The 22,638-nt window shown below is 42.3% G+C and overlaps 1 protein-coding gene across 1 annotated transcript in view; it reads left to right on the top strand.

Moving 5' to 3' along the window:
* The window catches only part of tmem244 (transmembrane protein 244), a 99,144-nt gene extending 93,366 nt beyond the window's left edge, over window positions 1-5,778 (top strand). Inside the window, exon 6 of the mRNA XM_063070689.1 lies at window positions 5,573-5,778. Within this exon, the coding sequence (XP_062926759.1) occupies window positions 5,573-5,667 (95 nt within the window). The 3' untranslated portion in view covers window positions 5,668-5,778. The remainder of the gene's footprint in view (window positions 1-5,572) is intronic.
* The last annotated feature ends 16,860 nt before the right edge of the window (window positions 5,779-22,638 follow it).

Here is a 22,638-nt window from a genome sequence, read left to right as displayed (position 1 = left end):
TGAAAGGAAAATCATGTCTGACGAATCTCATAGAATTTTTTGAGGATGTAACTAGTAGAGTGGATAGGGGAGAACCAGTGGATGTGGTATATTTGGATTTTCAAAAGGCTTTTGACAAGGTCCCACACAGGAGATTAGTGTGCAAACTTAGAGCACACGGTATTGGGGGTAAGGTATTGATGTGGATAGAGAATTGGTTGGCAAACAGGAAGCAAAGAGTGGGAATAAACGGGACCTTTTCAGAATGGCAGGCAGTGACTAGTGGGGTACCGCAAGGCTCAGTGCTGGGACCCCAGTTGTTTACAATATATATTAATGACTTAGATGAGGGAATTAAATGCAGCATCTCTAAGTTTGCGGATGACACGAAGCTGGGCGGCAGTGTTAGCCGTGAGGAGGATGCTAAGAGGATGCAGGGTGATTTGGATAGGTTAGGTGAGTGGGCAAATTCATGGCAGATGCAATTTAATGTGGATAAATGTGAAGTTATCCACTTTGGTGGCAAAAACAGGAAAACAGATTATTATCTGAATGGTGGCCGATTAGGAAAAGGAGAGGTGCAACAAGACCTGGGTGTCATTATACACCAGTCATTGAAAATGGGCATGCAGGTACAGCAGGCGGTGAAAAAGGCGAATGGTATGCTGGCATTCATAGCAAGAGGATTCGAGTACAGGAGCAAGGAGGTACTACTGCAGTTGTACAAGGCCTTGGTGAGACCACACCTGGAGTATTGTGTGCAGTTTTGGTCCCCTAATCTGAGGAAAGACATCCTTGCCATAGAGGGAGTACAAAGAAGGTTCACCAGATTGATTCCTGGGATGGCAGAACTTTCATATGTTGAAAGACTGGATCAACTAGGCTTATACTCGTTGGAATTTAGAAGACTGAGGGGGGGATCTTATTGAAACGTATAAAATCCTGAAGGGATTGGATAGTCTGATGCAGGAAGATTGTTCCCGATGTTGGGGAAGTCCAGAACGAGGGGTCACAGTTTGAGGATCAAGGGGAAGCCTTTTAGGACCGAGATTAGGAAAAACTTCTTCACACAGAGAGTGGTGAATCTGTGGAATTCTCTGCCACAGGAAATAGTTGAGGCCAGTTCATTGGCTATATTTAAGAGGAAGTTAGATATGGCCCTTGTGGCTAAAGGGATCGGGGGTATGGAGGGAAGGCTGGTTGGATGATCAGCCATGATCATACTGATTGGTGGTGCAGGCTCGAAGGGCTGAATGGCCTACTCCTGCACCTATTTTCTATGTTTCTATGGATAATAATATACTTTTTTTCCCCTTTTATCTTCTTTACTAATCAGCTTCGGTCTTGGTAGTGGGTTAGATTTTTTTTCTATATAATAAATTTACTATATTTCATGAATATTTCAGGGAGTTTGTATGTGCGATACAGTGTAATGTATTTCCTATAATTCTTTTTTCTTGAACTCTATTCTCCTGTGTAGAAAATTAATAAAAAAATATTGAAAAGGAAAGTTGCTGCTGTTGTTGATAGTGAGGAGGGTAGTTATAGGCCACAGAATGATACTGGTGAATTGGTAAATTGGGCAGGGCAATAGCAGGTGGAAGTTAATCCTGAAAAGTGTGGGGTGACGCATATTGGAGGTTTAAATAATGTAGAATATACTTGTATACCATGAATTAGCCCTAGGGGGTATCTATGATCAAAGAGACCTTTGGTATACAAGTCAAAAGAGCCCTGAAGGTGGCAGCACAGACAGACAGGGTATTGAAACTTGATACATATACCTGTCTTCATTGTCCAGGGCAAAGAATATCAGAGTAGTGGAATTTTTATGCAACTTTATAGAACAATAATTAGGTCACAGCTGGAATATTGTGCACAATATTTTGAATTGAATTGACTTTATTACTTACATACTTCTCATACATGAGGAGTAAAAATCTTTACGTTATGTCTCCGTCTAAATGTGCAATGTGCAATTTAAAGTAGTTGGTAATAAATACTATGAACAACAGGACGGTTAATAAAACATAGAAATACAGTTGTATCAGCATGAATTAATCAGTCTGATGGCCTGGTGGGAGAAGCTGTCCCGGAGCCTGTTGGTCCTGGTTTTTATGTTGTGGTACCGTTTCCCGGATGGTAGCAGCTGGAACAGTTTGTGGTTGGGGTGACTCAGATCCCCAATGATCCTTTAGCCCCTTTTTACACACCTGTCTTTGTAAATATCCTGAATAGTGGGAAGTTCACATCCACAGATGAGCTGGGTTGTCTCTGCAGAGTCCTGCGATTGAGGGAAGTACCGTTCCCATACCAGGCAGTGATGCAGCCAGTCAGGATGCTCTCAATTGTGCCCCTATAGAAAGACCTCTGGATTTGGGGACCCATACCAAACCCCTTCAAATGTTTGAGGTGAAAGAGGCACTGTTGTGCCTTTTTCACCACACAGCTGGTATGTACAAATCACGTGAGGTCCTTGGTGATGTGGATGCCAAGGAACTTAAAGCTGTTCACCCTCTCAACCCCAGATCTGTTATGTCAATAGAGGTTAGCCTGTCTCCATTCCACAACCAGCTCCTTTGTTTTTGCAACATTGAGGGAGAGGTTGTTTTCTTGACACCACCGTGTCAGGGTGATGACTTCTTCTCTGTAGGCTGCCTCGTTATTATTTGAGATTAGGCCAATCAATGTAGTATTGTCAGCAGACTTATCACCACAGTAATGGAAAAACATGATTGCACTGGAGAGGGTTCAGAGGAACTTGCCTGGGATGGATTGCGTCTGTTATGAAGAGAAACTGGGTAGGCTGGGTCTGTCTTCTTTGGAGTTGTGGAGGTTGATGGGGACCTGATACAAAGTTATGAAAGGCATGCAGAGAGTAGATACTAAGAAACATGGCAGAGGTTTCAAAGACCTGAGGTCATAATTTTAAGGAATAAAAGGTTTAGAGGGAATCTGAGGAAGAACATTTTCACCCTGCAATACACTGCGTGAGTAGTTGGTGAAGTGGGTATTCTCGTATCAGTTTTGGAAGCAGCTGGGCAAACAATTGAATCTCCAAGGTATAGTAGGATACAGATCAGTGCCGGTAAAGGAGTTTGATGAAGATAGTTATTTGATTGCCAGCAAAGAGAGGAGAATAGAGAGGCCTACAGAGGAGAAGTCAATGCCCTGACACAGTGGTGCCAAGAAAACAACCTCTCACTCAATGTCGAAAAAACAAAGGAGTTAGCCCTGGATTGCAGGAGGAACAGAGGCAGGTTAGCCCCTATTGACACCAATAGGACTGTAGTTGAGAGGGTGAGTAGCTTCAATTTCCTTGGTATACAAATTTCCAAGGATCTCACCTGGACAGTACATACCAGTAGTGTGGTGAAAAAAGCACAATACTGCCTTTTTCACCTCAGGCAGCTGAAGAAGTTTGGTATGGGTCCCCAGATCCTCAGGACATTCCGCAGGGAGACCATCGGGAGCCTCCTGACTGGGTGTGTCACCGCCTGGTGTGGGAACTATACTGCCCTCAATTGCAGGGCCCTGCAGAGACAGCCCAGTGCATCCGTGGATGTGAACTTCCTTCTATTCAGGACAGTTGCAAAGACAGGTGTGTAAAAAGGTAAAAAGGGATCATCAGGGGCTCTGGTCACCTCAACCACAAACTGTTTCAGCTGCTACCTTCAGGCAAATAGTACCACTGTATCAACATGTTTCAGGACAGGTTCTTTCACCAGGCCATCAGATTTATCAATACATATTGATCTGATTGCATATCTGACTGTACATTGTATCTGACTGTACATACATGTATACAAAACAATTATATGTACAATCTTAGTGTTTGGGCAATATCCTCCCACATTTCCCTTTCTTATCGCTTGTTCAGTGCAATGGAGACACAACATAAAGATTTTTACTCCCTCGTCTTGTGAGATGGATGTAAGAAATGAAATAAATGTTAAATTAGATATGATAGGTTAAAGGACCTGTTTCTTAACTGATTTCACTCTTGAGTTACATTGTCATCTCTTTCATGGTATTTTTGCTCTCAAGACTCACTCTTTTTTGGTACATGTTTTCATCTCAAATTTTTCAGTTTCTTTCCTGTTTCCTGTATTTCTATTTACCCTTCTCTCGGTCCTTATTCTCAGTGTCTATAATTTTCCCCTCTTGGGGTTTCTTTTAACTTATTGCTATTGTATTCCTTCTCAGCGAATCTTCGCTCATTTTAATTACAATGCATCAGGCAGGTTCAGATTTGACAATGTCCTGATATTTGTATTTGAACATGCATGCATGGAAACCACGGAATTACTGAATATTTCATAGAGTAGTGACAGGAATCACTGATAATTTCACCAACATTAATCCCCCAAAATATGCCTCGTGAGTATATTCTCCGTGTGCGCAGTTCGACAGGATATCCACTTATAAATTTAAACCTCACATGTTTACAAAGCCTTTGTGATCTTTGTCCTGACCCAGTTTGACGATTCTACAGTGGCATTACTGAAATAATGAGTGTGTGTTTAAATTAAGTAAACAATAGCTAAAGAGTTTTTAGATAGAGATTACAATTATCAGTTAATGCCTTTAAAATTGGACACCGATGTATGAGATTTAATGTGTAAGGATGGTGACGAGTTGAGTCATCTGGAGGAAAATGTGCGAATGTGAAGGTAAAAGTAAGCAATCCATGAAAGAAAACCTACCTCTGGCATGCATAAACTGAAACAACAGCCACAAACACACACTAGTGCCAAACTATTTTATAGACAATGAGAATCCGCAATGCAGTAGATTATGTTTTGTATTGCATGGTAGCAGTAAAACCTAAATATCTTTATTTTCTGAATTAAAACTCTATTAACTGTGTGAAATGTACCGTGTGATTCCATATTCAAAACAGTTGCAACAAATAATTCAAATTTGCATCGAGCTTCTGGCTCGGTGCGTTTAATTATTAACCAAAGAATTTCTGTAGAAAATATGTTATAAAGTAATCCATGAACTGTAACTACATTTGATTTAATTAACATCAGCTTAAAATGCAAATAGTTTCCTGAGTTAGTAGGTAATTAGAGCTCTTCCTCTTTATGCAGTAAAATTTAACCATGTAGCATCTTCGAGCCAATCTAATCTTCTAATTACTTATCTTGGAAATGAATATTAAATGAAGAAAAAAGATTTTTTTTCTGTACATTTTCCTTACAAGTTGTAAACAAGCTTCTGAAGAACCAGTTTATGATTGTCATACCCAACAGGCTGTGAAGATTCTACTTAGAAACACAAATTATTTAGGAACAAGCTGCCTGCGGAAGTGGTGGATGCGGGTTTGATTTCATCATTGAAAAGGTTTGGATAAGTGCATGGATTGGAGGACTTTGGTCCAGGTGCAGGTTGATGGGACTGGGCAAAATAATAGTTTGGTACTGAGTAGAAGGGCCGAAGGGCCTGTTCCTGAGCTGTAATGTTCTATGACTCTCGGCTGTTTTGAACTTATTGAATGTGGGTGTTTGACTGGTGAAACCAAAATCTATTCATGCTTCAATGCCTTTCTTGGGATACATGTGCTAAGTTTCCAATTTCTTCCATCCAGGTTGTGCTCTATTAATAATGATCTGTAGTGGACAACTTCTTGTGCATTTTACATTTCAAAGCAACCTTATTTATCCAAGTCTGGATGATTTTTAATCAGAGACTGCACTTACATAAGAGCAGCACTGGATGAACTGGATCTGCCGTTCGTTTCTACTGTGGTTGGATTGAGTTGAAATCTTTCTGTGCATCAAGTGTACAGTTGATAGAACGTTTGATGTTAGGCAGTAAAATGAAAATCACTACATTCTGCACACTATCAGGATTTAATTCAATGATGTAAGAAGGACTGTAATGAGTGGTTTATTTCAACACTGATTTTTAAATAAAAGTTCTTATTCTGAGTTTATCACCTAGTTACCAGACCATATTTGTATATGCTGGTTGTGCATAAAATAATCTTTCTATATCTTGTCAGCTGCCTTTAATGATTTGAAAATTCACATCATATACTTCAACCATAATTTTTTGTGTGAGACAATATAATCAATAAAGCAGCACTATTTCACAACTACGGTGTATTATAACATCAAATTTACAACAAATCAAAATTTAGCAACTTTTTTGAAATTATCTTCGTTGACAATAAAGTCACAGAAGCAGGCAATTCATTTGTAAATTATTTCAAAAACTCTGAATTTCATATTAAATATTAAGTGAAGAGACAAAGAAATTAAGTGCAATGTTTTCTCTTGGTATGTGTCAAGAACAAACTGTTGCTGATTCTTCCTCTTCCAGTTGTTCTGATCTTTTTAATATTACTGAGGAAATGCTGACATTATTACATCTTGCAAGCTGCAAATTGTCTCTCCCTGCACTTAAATAAACCAGAAAACTTTAATATGTTTATGAGTTTGAACTGAACAACACACACACACACACACACACACACATATATATATTTGCTTTACAGAGACCACATAAGATCATGAACAAAGGTGAATGTTGCTGAATTTTTTAATGTTTTAGTCTTGCTCCAAGGCTGCAAGATTGACAGAAATCTTATTGCAAATCAATTAATCAATTGTTTGGAAGTTATTTTTTAAAAGTCAAACCACAATGGTCTCAAATTTCACAAATTCTGAGAAATTGTATCAGTGAACATGTTTAGTTATACAGATGCCTACAGAAAATAACATTGTAATGAAATACAAATGTGAGTATAAAATAAATCTAACTCTGATTAAATGCAGATTGGCTGGTTTTTTTTCAATTATTTGAGAAATACTATATGCTTCCTGCTTTATATCCTTAAACTGATATTTATTAAGACAAAGACTATTGCAAAAATAAGCCTGTTCTTTGTCCTCTGTCGTGCTGATGTGATAAAATTTACTTTTGTGTTTGGATTTGAGATTGATATATCAAAATAGTTTATTCCCGAAGCAAAATGTCAAACGACCATTGTATAAACACAATTGCCTCTTCGAAATGAAAACTTATCAGTTCAGCGAGATGGAGGTTTAAGCTGAAAGATATACACATAAATGAACATAGTATATCCTCATTTCTGCAGTATATTCTCACTTTCCAGCCTGAGACACATTTCCAGCCACATGATGTAAAACCTATACCTTTTCGGCAGATATACATGTGCACAGGTGCCAGTAGCTGCCACATTCAAAATGGATTGCTGCACAGTGTTTTAAGACTGCATATTTATTGTTTCATATTAACATAGCATTTTGGCCCATAATTAGATACCTTTAACAGTACCATTTTTTTTCAATTCTCTAAACCTCCTATACTGAGAACACAATACTGAACATTGGGTGAGTGTTAGGGTTAAACGTTACATATTGTAATTGACTTGGTGCACTTTTCATTGCCCTTGTGGTTGTGAAGGATACAAGACAGGGATGACAGGTTTCAGCACTCTCTCCCTCTGGTCTCAGTAATGGCATGGAAAAAGCACATGACTGATGGGTCAATCCATATGCTAAATATCTTCTGTTTCATTTCATGTCTGGAAGTATTTTTCTTGAAGACCAGCACCTGAATTTCAGCTGGCCAGACTGCATAACGATAAAGGAAAGGTACGTCTCATCTGGAGTTTCTCCGGTTAGCGGAAGATTTCCCTCCACGGCTCTCTGACGTAGTGGGGAACCGCGTACGAGGCAAGTTACAGCAGTGGTTTGCCATTGTCTTCTGCCGGGTGAGTTTCCAAAGAGATCACCAGCTCACAAGAGAAAATCTCCAGATGCTGGAAATCCAAGCAACATGCTGAGTTCCTCCAGCATTTTGTGTGTGTTGCATAATAACAAAGGTACATTCTGCAGGATTGCTTGTGGAAGACTATTCCAATGTAAGTCTACCCTCTGAGAATATTAACAGAAAGGAAAAGTATGCAGTTTCAGACATTTACTGATGAGTAATTTGAGAAGTTTTACTCTCAGCTAAAAGTTGTTGGTAGTTCGGAAGCAACATGAGTAATTATGATTCATCACGTGCCATAACTCTTGGTCTGAGGGAATAATTGCAATTTTGTTTTTATTCTGGTTCCTTCATCCCCTTCACTTAGGCGACAGAACCGGTGTCACTGTTCCTTCACAGGAGCTCATTCAGCCAAGTTCTCTTTGCCACCTAATGTAGCTGTTCAAAAAGCATCATGGAATATGCATATCAGAAAGCAGAGGTCCAAGGAGCTTTTGTTTCTCAATGCAATGAATATTAATTGCGAGTTATGAAATATTTCTACAAATATTTACCATTGTTTATCTTTTGGATGATTTTTAAACATCATTTCCCAATTGACCAGAGCCCAAGTTACTTTATCACCAATGTAATAGTTTTAAGTTTTCAATTTAAGTATGTTACACCTAACCTCAATGCTAAATATTGGGATTGTTTTTCCCTGCCATATTTCCTACTCCTATTAATAATCCTTTTTCATTGTACATGACGAAATTCTAAAATTACTTATTTTCCTGAGTAGTTCCTTTCATTTTCCCTGTCAGGAGGGACAGAATCAGAAGGGTTGGATGATGGGGGTTGAATAGATATACCACCAGACTAGACGAGCCTAGGCATCACCTTGATGAAGATGGCAGAGTTTGACATTGAAATATTGATTAAAATTGATATCTGGACCTGATTGGAAGCCTGAAAAGAGTTTATGCATCGTATATGTGAGAAAAGCACCAGATCCATTTTCATCCATACAAATTCTCCTTTCTGATCTTTTCAAAGAAAACCATTAATCACTTCTCCAATATGTTAATTTTTATTGTCAGAATTATTCTAAACCGACCTAAACCCCACCCTTTCCATTTTGTCTATTCCATCTGAATATCAAAAACACCCAGATACTTAGTTTCAGTTCATGGTCATAATATAATTGCACGTTCATTGTGTGCCGTGTTGTATGACGTGGGCGATCATGGTCTTTCCATGACCATGATTGTTCTTGGCAAATTTTTCTACAGAAGTGATTTGCGTTTGCCTTCTTCTGGGCAGTGTCTTTACAAGTCGGGTGATCCCAGTCATCATCCATACTCTTAAGAGATTGTCTTTCTGATGTCAGGACTTGTGATATGCACCAGCTGCTCATATAACCACGCATCACCTGTTCCCTTGGCTTCATGTGACCCTGATCAGGGGCTAAGCAGGTGCTATACCTCGCCGAAGGGTGATCTGCAAGCTAGCTGAGGGAAGGAGCGCCTTACATCTCCTTTGGTAAAGACGTGTCTTCATCCTGCCACCCCAATAATGTCTCAATTACCTATGCAACACATACAAAATGCAGGAGGAACTCAGCAGCTCAGCTGGCCTGGATGGAAATAAACAAATAGTCGACGATTTGGCTGAGACCCTTCTTCAGTGCTGGAAAGAAGGGGGAAGATGCAGAAATAAAAGTGGGAGAAGGAAAGGGGGATAGCTAGAAAGGGATAGGTGAAGGGAGGTGGGTGGGAAAGGTAGAGGGCTAGGGAGGAAAGAATCTAATAGGAGAGGAGAATGGACCCAGGAGAAAGGGAAGGAGGAGGGCTTCGAGGAGAAGGTGACTGGCAGGTGAGAAGAGGAAACAGGCCAGAGTGGGGAATAGAAGAAGAGGGAGGGTGAGGGATTTTTTTTTAACCGGAAGGAGAAAGCGATGATCATACCATCAATTTGGAGGTTACCCATGTGGAATATAAGGTGTTGCACCTCCACTCTGGGGATGCATCATCATGACACATGAGGAAACCATGGACTGATGTGTCAGAACGAGAATGGGAATAGGAATTTAAATGGTTGGCCACTGGGAAATTCTGCTTTGGGCGGACGACGAAGCGACCCCCCAAAAATTGAAGCTTGCTGAAAGCTTCAAAGCTCAAAGTAGCTGGGCAGCTCATACTGTTGAAGTGAGAGGTTAACGATTACAGTGGTCAAGTATGTTGGCACCCCTTGTGCTGCAGGAAATTCAAACAAGCCTGACTGAAGTCCCTGGCAATGATTTGAAAGGCACCGAGGTTGACTGAACACTCCAGCCAGCTGGTCAGCACAAATGTTCAGTGCTGATCACCTACCACCTACCACCTTCTCCCCCCCTCCCCCCCAACCTTCTTGCTCTAACTTCACAACTTTGTTTCCACTCCTGATGAAGGGTCTCGTCCCCAAACATCGACTCTTTACTCTTTTCCATAGATGCTGCCTGAGTTCCTCCAGCATTTTGTGTGTGTTGCACTCATTTTCAGTACTCGGTCACGTTCCCTGAGTGGGCCAGTTGCTTTCTGCGGGTTCACCACCCTGAGGGATGCTTTCATGTCAGCCTCAGAGATTGAAGTCACAGGGCCGCGGGAGTTCATGAAGGTGCCTTCATGTTTTGTCAGTCAAAGCGAGCTTAAAAGACATTGAGCTCATCTGAGAATGAAACCTTGTTGTCACTTATGTTGCTTGGTTTTACTTTGTAGGAGGTGATCTGGCCCTCAGCAAACTGTGGATCTCTTGGTTACTGCAGGGCTTCTGGCTGGGGAAAACTCAAAATGATTTTGTGGGGACACACTCATCCACAAGTGACTGTATAAAGTCCGTGACAACTGTGATGTATTTGTTCAGATCCTCTGATGAGTCCTGGAACATTGCCCTCTCCACTGACACAAAGCAGTCCTGTATCTGCTCCTCTGCCTCCCGCGACCAACTCTTTGTTGTCCTTTACTTCTGGAGCTTCTGCCTGTATGCAGGTAGGGGGACAGCCGATGGTCAGATTTCCTGAAATGTGGTCTAGGCTTGGAAGGGAGGCATTTTAATCATAGAATGACAGTGGTTGAGTGTGTCGGGACAGCTTATACTGCAGGTGATATGTTGATGATAATTGGTCAGAGATTTCTTTAAACAAACCTGACTGAAGTCCCTTGCAAACAACAGTAATTCTGAAGATGCTGGAAATTCAAGCAACACACATAAAAGTTGCTGGTGAACACAGCAGGCCAGGCAGCATCTCTAGGAAGAGGTGCAGTCAACGTTTCAGGCCGAGACCCTTCACTCTTCCTTCAGTTAGTCCTGACGAAGGGTTTCGGCCTGAAACGTCGACTGCACCTCTTCCTAGAGATGCTGCCTGGCCTGCTGCGTTCACCAGCAACTTTTACGTGTGTTGCTTGAAGTCCCTTGCAATGATTTGAAAGACATTGAGGTTGGCTGTTCCTTGTTTGCTTACAGATAAACTGCTAAACTAAGTTTTGCTCCTTTCACAGTCTGATATCGTTACCCAGATAACTAATTTGATCACAGATTTCATCTCTTTAAATTTAATACATTGTCCACTCAGGAAGTCTCTAGTTCAAACAAGTTGTTTTCTTCTTTACAGCTACTTCTCCAACTACAGCTATTTAATTCTTCATAATCCCAAAGCTAGAAAGTAATGCTGTTCTTTCATATCCCTTGAACCAATAACGGGCTCCAATAAATTAGAATCTTTGCCTCTTACACCATAAGATATAGGAGAAGAATTAGGCCACTGGGCCCATCAACTCTGCTCTTCCATTACATCACGGCTGAATTATTATCCCTCTCAACCTCATTCTCCTACCTTCTCCTCATAAGCTCTGATGCCTTTACTGATCAAGAACCTATCAACCTCCACTTTAAATAACTTCAAAGTTCAAAGTAAATTTATTACCAAAGTACATATATGTCACCATCTACAACCCTGAGATTCATTTTCTTGTGGGCATTCACAGTAAATACAAAGAAATACTATAATACCAGTAAAATACCACACACAACAAACCAATGACTTGACCTCCAAAGGCAATTCTTTTCTTTGTCAACTCTTACACCATTGTTTGGTCCATTCATTGGACCATCTGATCTGTTCAACACCATATCAATCTGAATGCTGGCACCAGAGACTGCAGATCACCCAGATACTTCCATACCACAATTGTTGCCATCTATGAACCATATCTACTAGGTTTCCAATCCTTCTCTCCAAATGGGTCCATCTCTCTTTCGTCTCTCCACTCTGGTTACATATACTACCTTCCTTATTTAATGAATTCCAATATCTGCAGCCTCTTCTGCCTTCTCTTCTCACCTCTCAGCCTCCATCTTTCCCCTTTTTATCTCTCTCATTATCTGTTTCCACATGTCACCTACCAGCTGCCGCCTCCCAGCTCCACTCTTTCTCTTCTCCCACTCCTAGCTATGTGCCCATCATCTCTCTCCTCACTCAGCTCCACCTATCACTTCCCAGTCTTGGCGACTCAACTCCTCCCCTTCTCCTATTTATACTGGCTATCTCCACTCTACACTCTCAGTCCGGATGTACGGTCTTGACCTGAAACATTCCTTTGCATCCACAGATTCTGTTTGACATGTTGAGTTCCTCTAACTTTATTTCTCTATGAATTTGAATGTAGAGTGGGAAAGTTTTACTCACTTGGTCTCTGATTTAATTTTGACCCTTTTTTCTCAAACTACCTCAGCAGAACCACAGTCCTGCTGTGGACTTGTGAGCATCTCCCGCCCTCACTATCTCCCTGTATCCCTCACTCTTCTTGGAGTTCTGGCTTAAATAAAAGGACAAAAGTAGAAAAGCAGGAATGTCTTGTTGAACTTTCGTAAAACACTAGTTAGACCTGGACTGGTGTTTTGCATGGTCACTGCTTTATAGGAAGGATGTGGAGGTTATTGAGAGAATACAGAAAGAACTGATTAGAATGGTTAGAGAATTGTGGAATTTTAGATACAAATTAAGAGTAAAGGGCTGGAGTATTCCCAGATGCAAATTTTAAAAAATGTTGAAATGACATTTGATAGAGTTGTGCAAGATCATGTAGATTTACAAACTGTAAATAGAGGGAAGGGGTTCCCACTAGAAAATAGTTGGAAGACCAATGTACAAGGATTCAAAGTGATGGGAAGAACTCATGATATGGTGTAAAGAAAAACCTTTTTTCATAGAGAGTGATTACAATCTGGAACTCTATCTGGAAGCGTGATGGATACAGTCAATTTCTGTAGGAAGGAATTGGATTGACACCTGAAGGGAAATGATGTGCAGAGATATGGATAAACAGCAGTGGTATGGAATTAGTGGATTTTTCGCCATGACTTGGTGTATCAAATGGCGTCCTTCTGTGCCAGAATTAAATTCAAACTGTAGTGATGCACAATTTGCAAGCTGATTTATTGATTTCTATCAGTGAGCATTTTTTTACATTATCACACTTTCAGCAAAATTGGACACCTCTTTAACATTCAAGAGTTCACTTTTGACTAAGTTCTTCAACATTTCCTCTCTGTCGCACTCCACAGATGTTAAATGTTGGCGAACTTAATCAGTTTCCAATTCCCTGATTTCATGAGGTTCGCATTTAGATTGGATATAAACTCCTTCATATTACTATCCAACACTAAAATGTTCTGAGGACCTTCTGATTCTTTCATGAAGAGAGACCCAAAATGTTCCCATCTACTATTATTCAATGGCCAGGTTAAACTTGTTCTCACGTTGAAAAACTTTCTCAAGGTCGAGGTGAAATCACATGGGCCCAAGCTAGGCTGATCTTTCATTTGGAACACATGGAACAATTTTTGTTTCTATCCTCTTTGGTCCACCCTCTTCAACTCTTTCCCCCAATATTTTCTCTTGCATTCTCTATCACACTCTCCAATTGCATTGGTGCTGCTCCCTGCATGCATACAAAACTCAAATGTTCATTGCTTTTGCTGCCTATTTCCACCCTGCTCTCAGTTTCACAAGATCTACTTTTGCCTTTTCCCTTCCCTTTCTGGATGACTCAATCTCAAAGAAAAGATTTGTGAAAAACATCCACTACAAATCTACAGACCCTTGAGGTTATCTCAACAATACTTCCTCCTACCCTGTTGCCTGTAACAACTCCATTCTATTCCCCCAGTTCTTTCATCTCTGTTATATTTGCTGTGATGACAAGGCTTTCCATTGATGTCTTCCATCTTCCTGAAAAGTAGCTTGTCCTCCTATGTAGTCAACAGATTTCTTGACCATATATCATTTATTTCCTATTTTTGTTCTCATCCACCCTCCTCCTAGACAAAGTAAGAAGAGAATTCCCCTGGTTTGCATTTTCCATTGCCTCCACATTGTGTGAATCAACCTTTGCAATTTCAATCAGATTCCAGTACCAGATACATCTTCTACTTCCCTTTCAGAATTTGAAAGCAAACATTATTTTCATGAGTTCATGGTCCATATTCTATCCTCACCACTCCCACCTCAACATTCCCTCCTCAACATTCAAGAATTCACTTTTAATAAGACTAAGTTCTTCAGCATTTTCTCTCCCATTCTCTATCACACTCCACAGATGTTTCTTACAGCACACTGGAGACACAAGAGATTCTGAAGATGCTAGAAATCTTGATCAACACATACAAGATACTGGAGGAACTCAGAAGGTCATGCAGCATGTATGGAGGGAGAAGTCTGGCCTGAGACTTTTCATCAGACTTGTTGAATTCCTCCAGCATTTTGTGTGTATTTCTTTTTAATATCCATCCAATGAAGTGGATTTCACAGGCTGAGTCTGCAATTAATTGCAAACCCCTAGTTGCCCATGAGGTGGTGGTGAGAGTCTTTCTGGAATTATGACAGTCCCAGAGGTGTGATATACCCACTTTGCTATTAGGGAGAGAGTACCAGGATTCTGGCCTAGTGATGATGAAGGAATGGTGATATATTTCCATGGTGGTTTAGAGCAGGGATCCCCAACCTTTGCACCACAGACTGGGTTAATATTGACAATATTCTTGCGGACCAGCCGACCGGGGGGGTGGGGGGGGCGCGGTTAATCATGACCGGAATATAGGTGATATGTCAACAATAAGTCACTTACAAGTGGCTAATACACTCAATTTCGTTTCTAAAAAGGTTTATTTAACAAATTTAATATTAAACACACAGCACATATTTTCCTTGCATGAATATAGTAAAAAGTCAATTATAAGTCACTCATAAGTCAATAGCATCATAACATTTTAAGTAACGTTTGGATATTAAACACACAGCACATATTTTCCTGGTATGAACATATAAAATCATTGCAACACACCAATATCGCTGAATCAGTGGGAGTCCTGGGCTTGTTTTCCTGCAACAAGACAGTCCCATCAAGGGGTGATGGGAGACAGCGATACTCGAAGGGGGTTCCTTACGTCCAGTCTATTCCGCAATTTAGTTTTCATTGCATTCATTGCAGAAAACCCTGCTCCGCAGAGATATGATATTGGAAATGGAAGCAACGTTTTCAGTGCTTTCGTGGCTACCTCAGGATATTTAGCCTTGACTTTGATCCAGAGTGCCGGCAGAGATGTTATGTCAAACATACTTTTCAGCCTGCCGTCATTTGCAAGCTCGAGGAGTTGATCTTCTTCCTGCACTGACATGGATGATTCACCGGGGACATTCACTTTGGGTGCTGCTCTAGCACATAGTGCAGCACAATATGGGCTCTTTGGTTCTCAGTGTTGTTGCAACTTACATAAATCTGCTCCATGATTATTGTCACAAACACGAGGAAATCTGCAGATGCTGGAATTTCAAGCAACACGCATAAAAATTGCTGAATTGGTGAACGCAGCAGGCCAGGCAGCATCTATAGGAAGAGGTACAGTCAACGTTTCGGGCCGAGACCCTTCGTCAGGACTAACTGAAAGAAGAGCTAGTAAGAGATTTGAAAGTCGGAGGGGGAGGGGGAGATCTGAAATGATAGGAGAAGACAGGAGGGGGAGGGATGGAGCCAAGAGCTGGACAGTTGATTGGCAAAGGGGATATGAGAGGATCATGGGACGGGAGGCCTAGGGAGAAAGAAAAGGGGAGGGGAGAAGCCTAGAGGATGGGCAAGGAGTATAGTGAGAGGGGCAGAGGGAGAAAAAGGAGAGAGAGAAAAAAGAAAAAAAAATAATAATAAATTAATTAATAACGGATGGGTTACGAAGGGGAGGTGGGGCATTTACGGAAGTTAGAGAAGTCAATGTTCATGCCATCAGGTTGGAGGGTACCCAGACGGAATATAAGGTGTTGTTCCTCCATCCTGAGTGTGGCTTCATCTTGACAGTAGAGGAGGCCGTGGATAGACATATCAGAATGGGAATGGGACGTGGAATTAAAACGTGTGGCCAATGGGAGATCCTGCTTTCTCTGGCGGACAGAGCATAGGTGTTCAGCGAAACGGTCTCCCAGTCTGTGCCAGGTCTCGCCAATATATAGGAGGCCGCACTGGGAGCACTGGACATAGTATATCACCCCAGCCGACTCACAGGTGAAGTGTCACCTCACCTGGAAGGACTGTCTGGGGCCTTGAATGGTGGTGAGGGAGGAATTGTAAGGGCATGTGTAGCATTTGTTCCGCTTACAAGGATAAGCGCCGGGAGGGAGATCGGTGGGAAGGGATGGGGGGGGGAACGAATGGACAAGGAAGTCGCGTTGGGAGCGATCCCTGTGGAAAGCAGAGGGGGGGGGAGGGAAAGATGTGCTTAGTGGTGGGATCCTGTTGGAGTTGGCGGAAGTTACGGAGAATAGTATGTTGGCGGGTGGGGTTGTAGGTGAGGACCCTATTCCTTGTGGGGTGGCAGGAGGATGAGGTGAGAGCAGATGTGCGTGAAATAGGAGAGATGCGTTTGAGAGCAGAATTGATGGTGAAGGAAGGGAAGCCCCTTTCTTTAAAAAAAGGAGGACATCTCCTTCATCCTGGAATGAAAAGCCTATTATTCTCCAACATATTATTCTCCATAACTTCCGCCATCTCTATATATCGGCGAGACCCGGCGCAGACTGGGAGACCATTTCGCTGAACACCTACATTCTGTTCGCCAGAGAAAGCAGGATCTCCCAGTGGCCACACGTTTTAATTCCACATCCCATTCCCATTCTGATATGTCTATCCACAGCCTCCTCTACTGTCAAGATGAAGCCACACTCAGGGTGGCGGAACAACACCTTATATTCCATCTGGGTAGCCTCCAACCTGATGGCATGAACATTGACTTCTCTAACTTCCGTTAATGCCCCACCTCCCCTTCGTAACCCATTCATTATTAATTAATTTATTTTTCCTTTTTTTTTTCTCTCTCCCCTTTTTCTCCCTCTGTACCTCTCTATACTCCTTGCCCAACCTCTGGGCTTCCCCCTCCCCCTTTTCTTTCTCCCTGGGCCTCCTGTCCCATGATCCTCTCATATCCCTTTTGCCAATCAACTGTCCAGCTCTTGGCTCCATCCCTCCCCCTCCTGTCTTCTCCTATCATTTCGGATCTCCCCTCCTCCTCCCACTTTCAAATCTCTTATTATCTCTTCTTTCAGTTAGTCCTGACGAAGGGTCTCGGCCCGAAACGTCGACTGTACCTCTTCCTAGGGATGCTGCCTGGCCTGCTGCGTTCACCAGCAATTTTTATGTGTGTTCCATGATTATTGCAGCCCTTCCTTCCTACACAGCCTGTACCAGTTCCTATATATGTGCCCAGCTAAAAGTCTCTTAAGTGTCCATATTGCATTGCTACAATGGGAAGTTCCCTGTTGCTTCAAAAGGGCATCAATCATACAAGTGCCCAAGAAGAGCAGTGTGAGACGCCTTAAAGATTACCATTTAGTACCACACATATTTACTGTGATGAAGTGCTTTGAGGGGTTGTTTATGACTAGAATTAAATCTTATCTCAGCAAGAACCTGGACCTACTGCAATTTACTTATCGTCACAATAGGTTTTCAGCAGATGTCTTTAGCTCTTCACATGGCCTTGGATCACCTGGACAATACTAATAGATATGTCAGAATGCTGTTTGTTGACTACAGCACAGCATTTAACACAATCATTCCTACAGTTTTGATTGAAAAGCTCCAAAGCCTGGCCTTTGTACCTCCCTCTGCAAACAGATTCTTGATTTTCTCACTGGAAGACCACAATCTGTGTGGATAGGAAATAACATCTCCACTTTACTGACAATTGGTGTACCTCAAAGACGTGTGCCTAGCCCACTGCTCGACTCTCTACACCCGTGACTGTGTGGCTAGGCACAGCTAAAATGCCGTCTATAAATTTGCTGTAAATTCTGCCATTGTTGGCAGAATTCCAGATGATGACAAGAAGACGTACAGGAGTGAGATAGATCAGCTAGTTGAGAGGTGTTGCAGAAACAACCTTGTACTCCACATCAGTTCATCCGAAGAACTGATCGTGGACTTCAGAAAGGGTAAGATGAGGGAACACGCGCCAATCCTCATAGAGGGATCAGAAGTGAAAAGGGTTAGCAATTTCAAGTTCCTGCGTGTCCACAGCTCTGAGGATCTATCCTGGGTCCAACATATTGATGCAATTACAAAGAAGGCACAACAGAGGCAATATTTCATGAGGAGTATCAGAAGACTTGGTATGTCATCAAGGACACTCAGAACTTCCTACAGATGTTCCTTGGAGAACATTCTAACTGGCTGCATCACCATCTATCATGGGGAGTGGGAGATGGGGAGGATACTGCACAGGATCGGAAGAGGCTGCAGGAAGTTGTGAACTCAGTCAGCTCCATCATGGGCACTAGCCTCTGTAGCATCCAGGACACCTTCAAGAAGTGATGCCCCAAGAAGGCAGCATCCATCATTAAGGACCCCTCATCATCTAGGAAATGCCCTCTTGAGGTACAGGAGCCTGAAGGCACACGCACAATGATTCGGAAACAGTTTCTTCCCCTCTGCCATTTGATTTCTGAATGGATATTGAACCCATGAACAGTACCTCACTACTCTTTTTAATTAGTAGTTTTTGCACTACTGCCTCTACCACCATCCCTGGCAGTGCATTCCAGGCACATGTTAATCTCTGTGTAAAAAAAAATTACCACTGACATCATCACCCCCTCAGTCATTCTCCGCTCACCTTAAACATTTGTCCTCTGGTAGTACCCACTGCCACCCTGGGATAAACGCTCTCATAATCTTACACACCAGAAATCATGGATTTGGAAGGTGAAGTCACAAGAATGTTTTGGGTCCTGATGCGTGTTTTTGACACAAAGTCTTGACAATTCTGTTCACCCACAGTTGCAATTTGATCCACTGAGTTCCTCAAGCAGATTGTTTATAGGTTTGCAACGTGCTGTCTAAGGAGTCATTCCAATACAACTGCAGAAGGGGCAACAGCTTTCCATTCATTTCTTCCCTTACGACCAGAATGAGACACAAAATGTCCGTCCAAGTGAAGCATTATTTCTCTTGCACTACACACAAAATGCCACAGAAACTCAACCAATCAGGCAGCATCTATGAATAGAAATAAACGGTCAACATTTTGGACCAAGACCCTTCGTCAGGACTTGAAGGGAAGGGGGCAGAGCCAGAATAAGATGGGGGGAGTGGGGGGCGTATAAGCTAGTGATGGATGAAACCAGGGGAGGAGTGGTGTGTGGGCTGAAGTAAGAACAGACAAGTTAGGGAAATATTTATTTGGAGTAAGGGGAACTATGAGGCTATCAGGCAGGAACTTGGAAGCATAAATTGGAAACAGCTGTTCTCAGGGAAATGTACGGAAGAAATGTGGAAAATGTTCAGGGGATATTCGTGTGGGGTTCTGAGTAGGTACGTTCCAATGAGACATGGAAAGGATGGTAGGGTACAAGATCTGTGGTGCACAAAGGCTGTTGTAAATCTAGTTAAGAATAAAAGAACAGCATACAAAAGGTTCAAAAAATTAGGTAATGATATGAATCTAGAAGATTATAAGGCTAGCAGGAAGGAGTTTAAGATTGAAATTAGCAGAGCCAGAAGAGGCCATGAGAAGGCCTTGGTGGACAGGATTAAGGAAAACCCCAAGGCATTCTACAAGTATGTGAAGAGCAAGAGGATAAGATGTGAGAGAAGAGGACCAATCAAGTGTGACAATGGAAAAGTGTGTATGGAACCGGAGGAAATAGCGGAGGTACTTAATGAATACTTTGCCTCAGTATTCACTACGAAAAAGGATCTTGGCGATTGTAGGTATGACTTGCAGTGGACTGAAAAGCTTGAGAATGTAGATATTAAGAAAGAGGATGTGCTGGAGCTTTTGGAAAGCATCAAGTTGGATAAGTCACCGGGACTGGATGGGATGTACCCCAGGCTACTGTGGGAAGCGAGAAAGGAGATTGCTGAGCCTCTGGCAATGATCTTTGCATCATCAATGAGGATGAGAGAGGTTCCGGAGGATTGGAGGGTTGTGGATGTTGTTCCCTTATTCAAGAAAAGGAGTAGGGATAGCCCTGGAAATTATAGGCTAGTGAGTCTTACTTCAGTGGTTGGTAGGTTTATGGAGAAGATCCTGAGAGGCAGAATTTATGAACATTTGGAGAGGCATAATATGATTAGGAATAGCCGGCATGGCTTTGTCAAAGGCAGGTCGTGCCTTACGAGCATGATTTGAGTTTTTTGAGGACGTGACTAAGCACATTGATGAAGGTAGAGCCGTAGATATAGTGTATATGGATTTTAGCAAGGTATTTGATGAGGTACCCCATGCAAGGCTTATTGAGAAGGTAGGAAGGCATGGGATCCAAGGGGGCATTGCTTTGTTGATCCGGAACTGGCTTGCCCACAGAATGCAAAGAGTGGTTGTAGACAGGTCATACTCTGCTTGGAGGTCGGTGACAAGTGGTGTGCCTCAGGGATCTGTTCTGGGACCCCTACTCTTTGTGATTTTTATAAATGATCTGGATGAGGAAGTGGAGGGATGAGTTAGTAAATTTGCGGATGACACAAAGGTTGGAGGTGTTGTGGATAGTGTGGAGGGCTGTCAGAGGTTACAACGGGACACTGATAGGATGCAAAACTGGGCTGAGAAGTGGCAGATGGAGTTCAACCCAGATAAGTGTGAGGTGGTTCATTTTGGTAGGTCAAATATGATGGCAGGATATAGTATTAATGGTAAGACTCTTGGCAGTGTGGAGGATCAGAGGCATCTTGGGGTTCCAAATCCATAGGACACTCAAAGCTGCTACGCAGGTTGACTCTGTGGTTAAGAAGGCATACAGTGCATTGGCCTTCATCAATCGTGGGATTGAGTTTAGGAGCTGAGAGGTAATGTTGCAGCTATATAGGACCATGGTCAGACCCACTTGGAGTACTGTGCTCAATTCTGGTCACCTCACTATAGGAAGGATATGGAAACTATAGAAAAGGTGCAGAGGAGATTTACAAGGATGTTGCTTGGATTGGGGAGCATGCCTTATGAGAATAGGTTGAGTGAACTCGGCCTTTTCTCCTTGGAGCGACGGAGTATGAGAGGTGACCTGATAGAATTGTATAAGATGATGAGAGGCATTGATCGTGTGGATAGTCAGAGGTTTTTTCCCAGGGCTGAAATGGTTAGCACGAGAGGGCATAGTTTTAAGGTGCTTGGAAGAAGGTACAGAGGAGATGTAAGGGGTAAGTTTTTTACGCAGAGAGTGGTGAGTGTGTGGAATGGGCTGCCGGCGGCGGTGGTGGAGGTGGAAACGATAGGGTCTTTTAAGAGACTCCTGGATGGATACATGGAGCTTAGAAGATTAGAGGGCTATGGGTAAAACCTCAGTAGTTCTAAGGTAGGGACATGTTCGGCACAGCTTTGTGGGCTGAAGGGCCTGTATTGTGCTGTATGTTTTCTATGTTTCTCGGTTTCTATGTTTCTAAACTGGAATGGGATAGGTGGATGAGTTAAAGGACTGAGGAAAAGGGAACCTAATAGGAGAGGATAGTGGACCATGGAAGAAAGTGAAGGAGGAGGGGAACCGGAGAGAGGTAATGGGCAGATGAGAACAGAAGGGGTGAGAGGGGAGTTATGGGGGAGGTTAGAACATGGCTGGGTGAGTATATAGGTGAGTATATAGACAGAGAGCAGCAGAGATCATTGAGGGGGAGCAGTGAAAGATGGTCTCATTGAACTCCTGTTGAGAAGATTTAAACTCCCTCAGGTTAGACATACCTCAAAAAGAATTTGTAGTGAAGCAACAGATTGTAAGTATGAGATTCTGCGGTGCTAAATATCTTGAGGAATACACACAAATGCTGAACTCAGCAAGACACACATCTATTGAGAGGAATAAACAGTCAACATTCCTCCAATCTAGTGTTCATCTTTCAGTGTTCAAGGTGTGGTTTTCTTTCCGTAGGAGAAACCAAATACTAAATGCTTGCAAGAGAATACTGCAGATGCTGGAAATCCAAGCAACACATGCAAACTTTTGGGGGAACTCAGCAGGCCAGGCAGCATCCATGGAAAAGAGTAAACAGTTGACATTTCGGGCCGAGACCCTTCATGAAGTTCCACCAGCATTTTGTGTGTATCACTACTAATTGTTTGACCTCTTCACCAATCACCTGCATTTCATCCATCAGGGGTGACACACAGCTTGCATTTTACCCTACATCTGCCTTTAGATCACAGATTTTATGCATTTTTACACTTTCTACATGCCCTCATTAATACGGTGTTGGCGCGTGGCCAAGTGGTTAAGGCGTTGGACTAGTGACCGGTCACGAGTTCAAGCCTCAGCCGAGGCAATGTGTTGTGTCCTTGAACAAGGCACTTAACCACACATTGCTCCTGCACGTTTATAGCCCAGTGACGGCGGTTGGTGCAGTATGGACCAGACAAGACATAGACAAGATA

The sequence above is a fragment of the Mobula hypostoma genome, chromosome 2 (genome assembly GCF_963921235.1).
Source record: "Mobula hypostoma chromosome 2, sMobHyp1.1, whole genome shotgun sequence".
Lineage (NCBI taxonomy): Eukaryota > Metazoa > Chordata > Chondrichthyes > Myliobatiformes > Myliobatidae > Mobula > Mobula hypostoma.
This window is presented reverse-complemented; position numbering and strand designations above follow the sequence as displayed.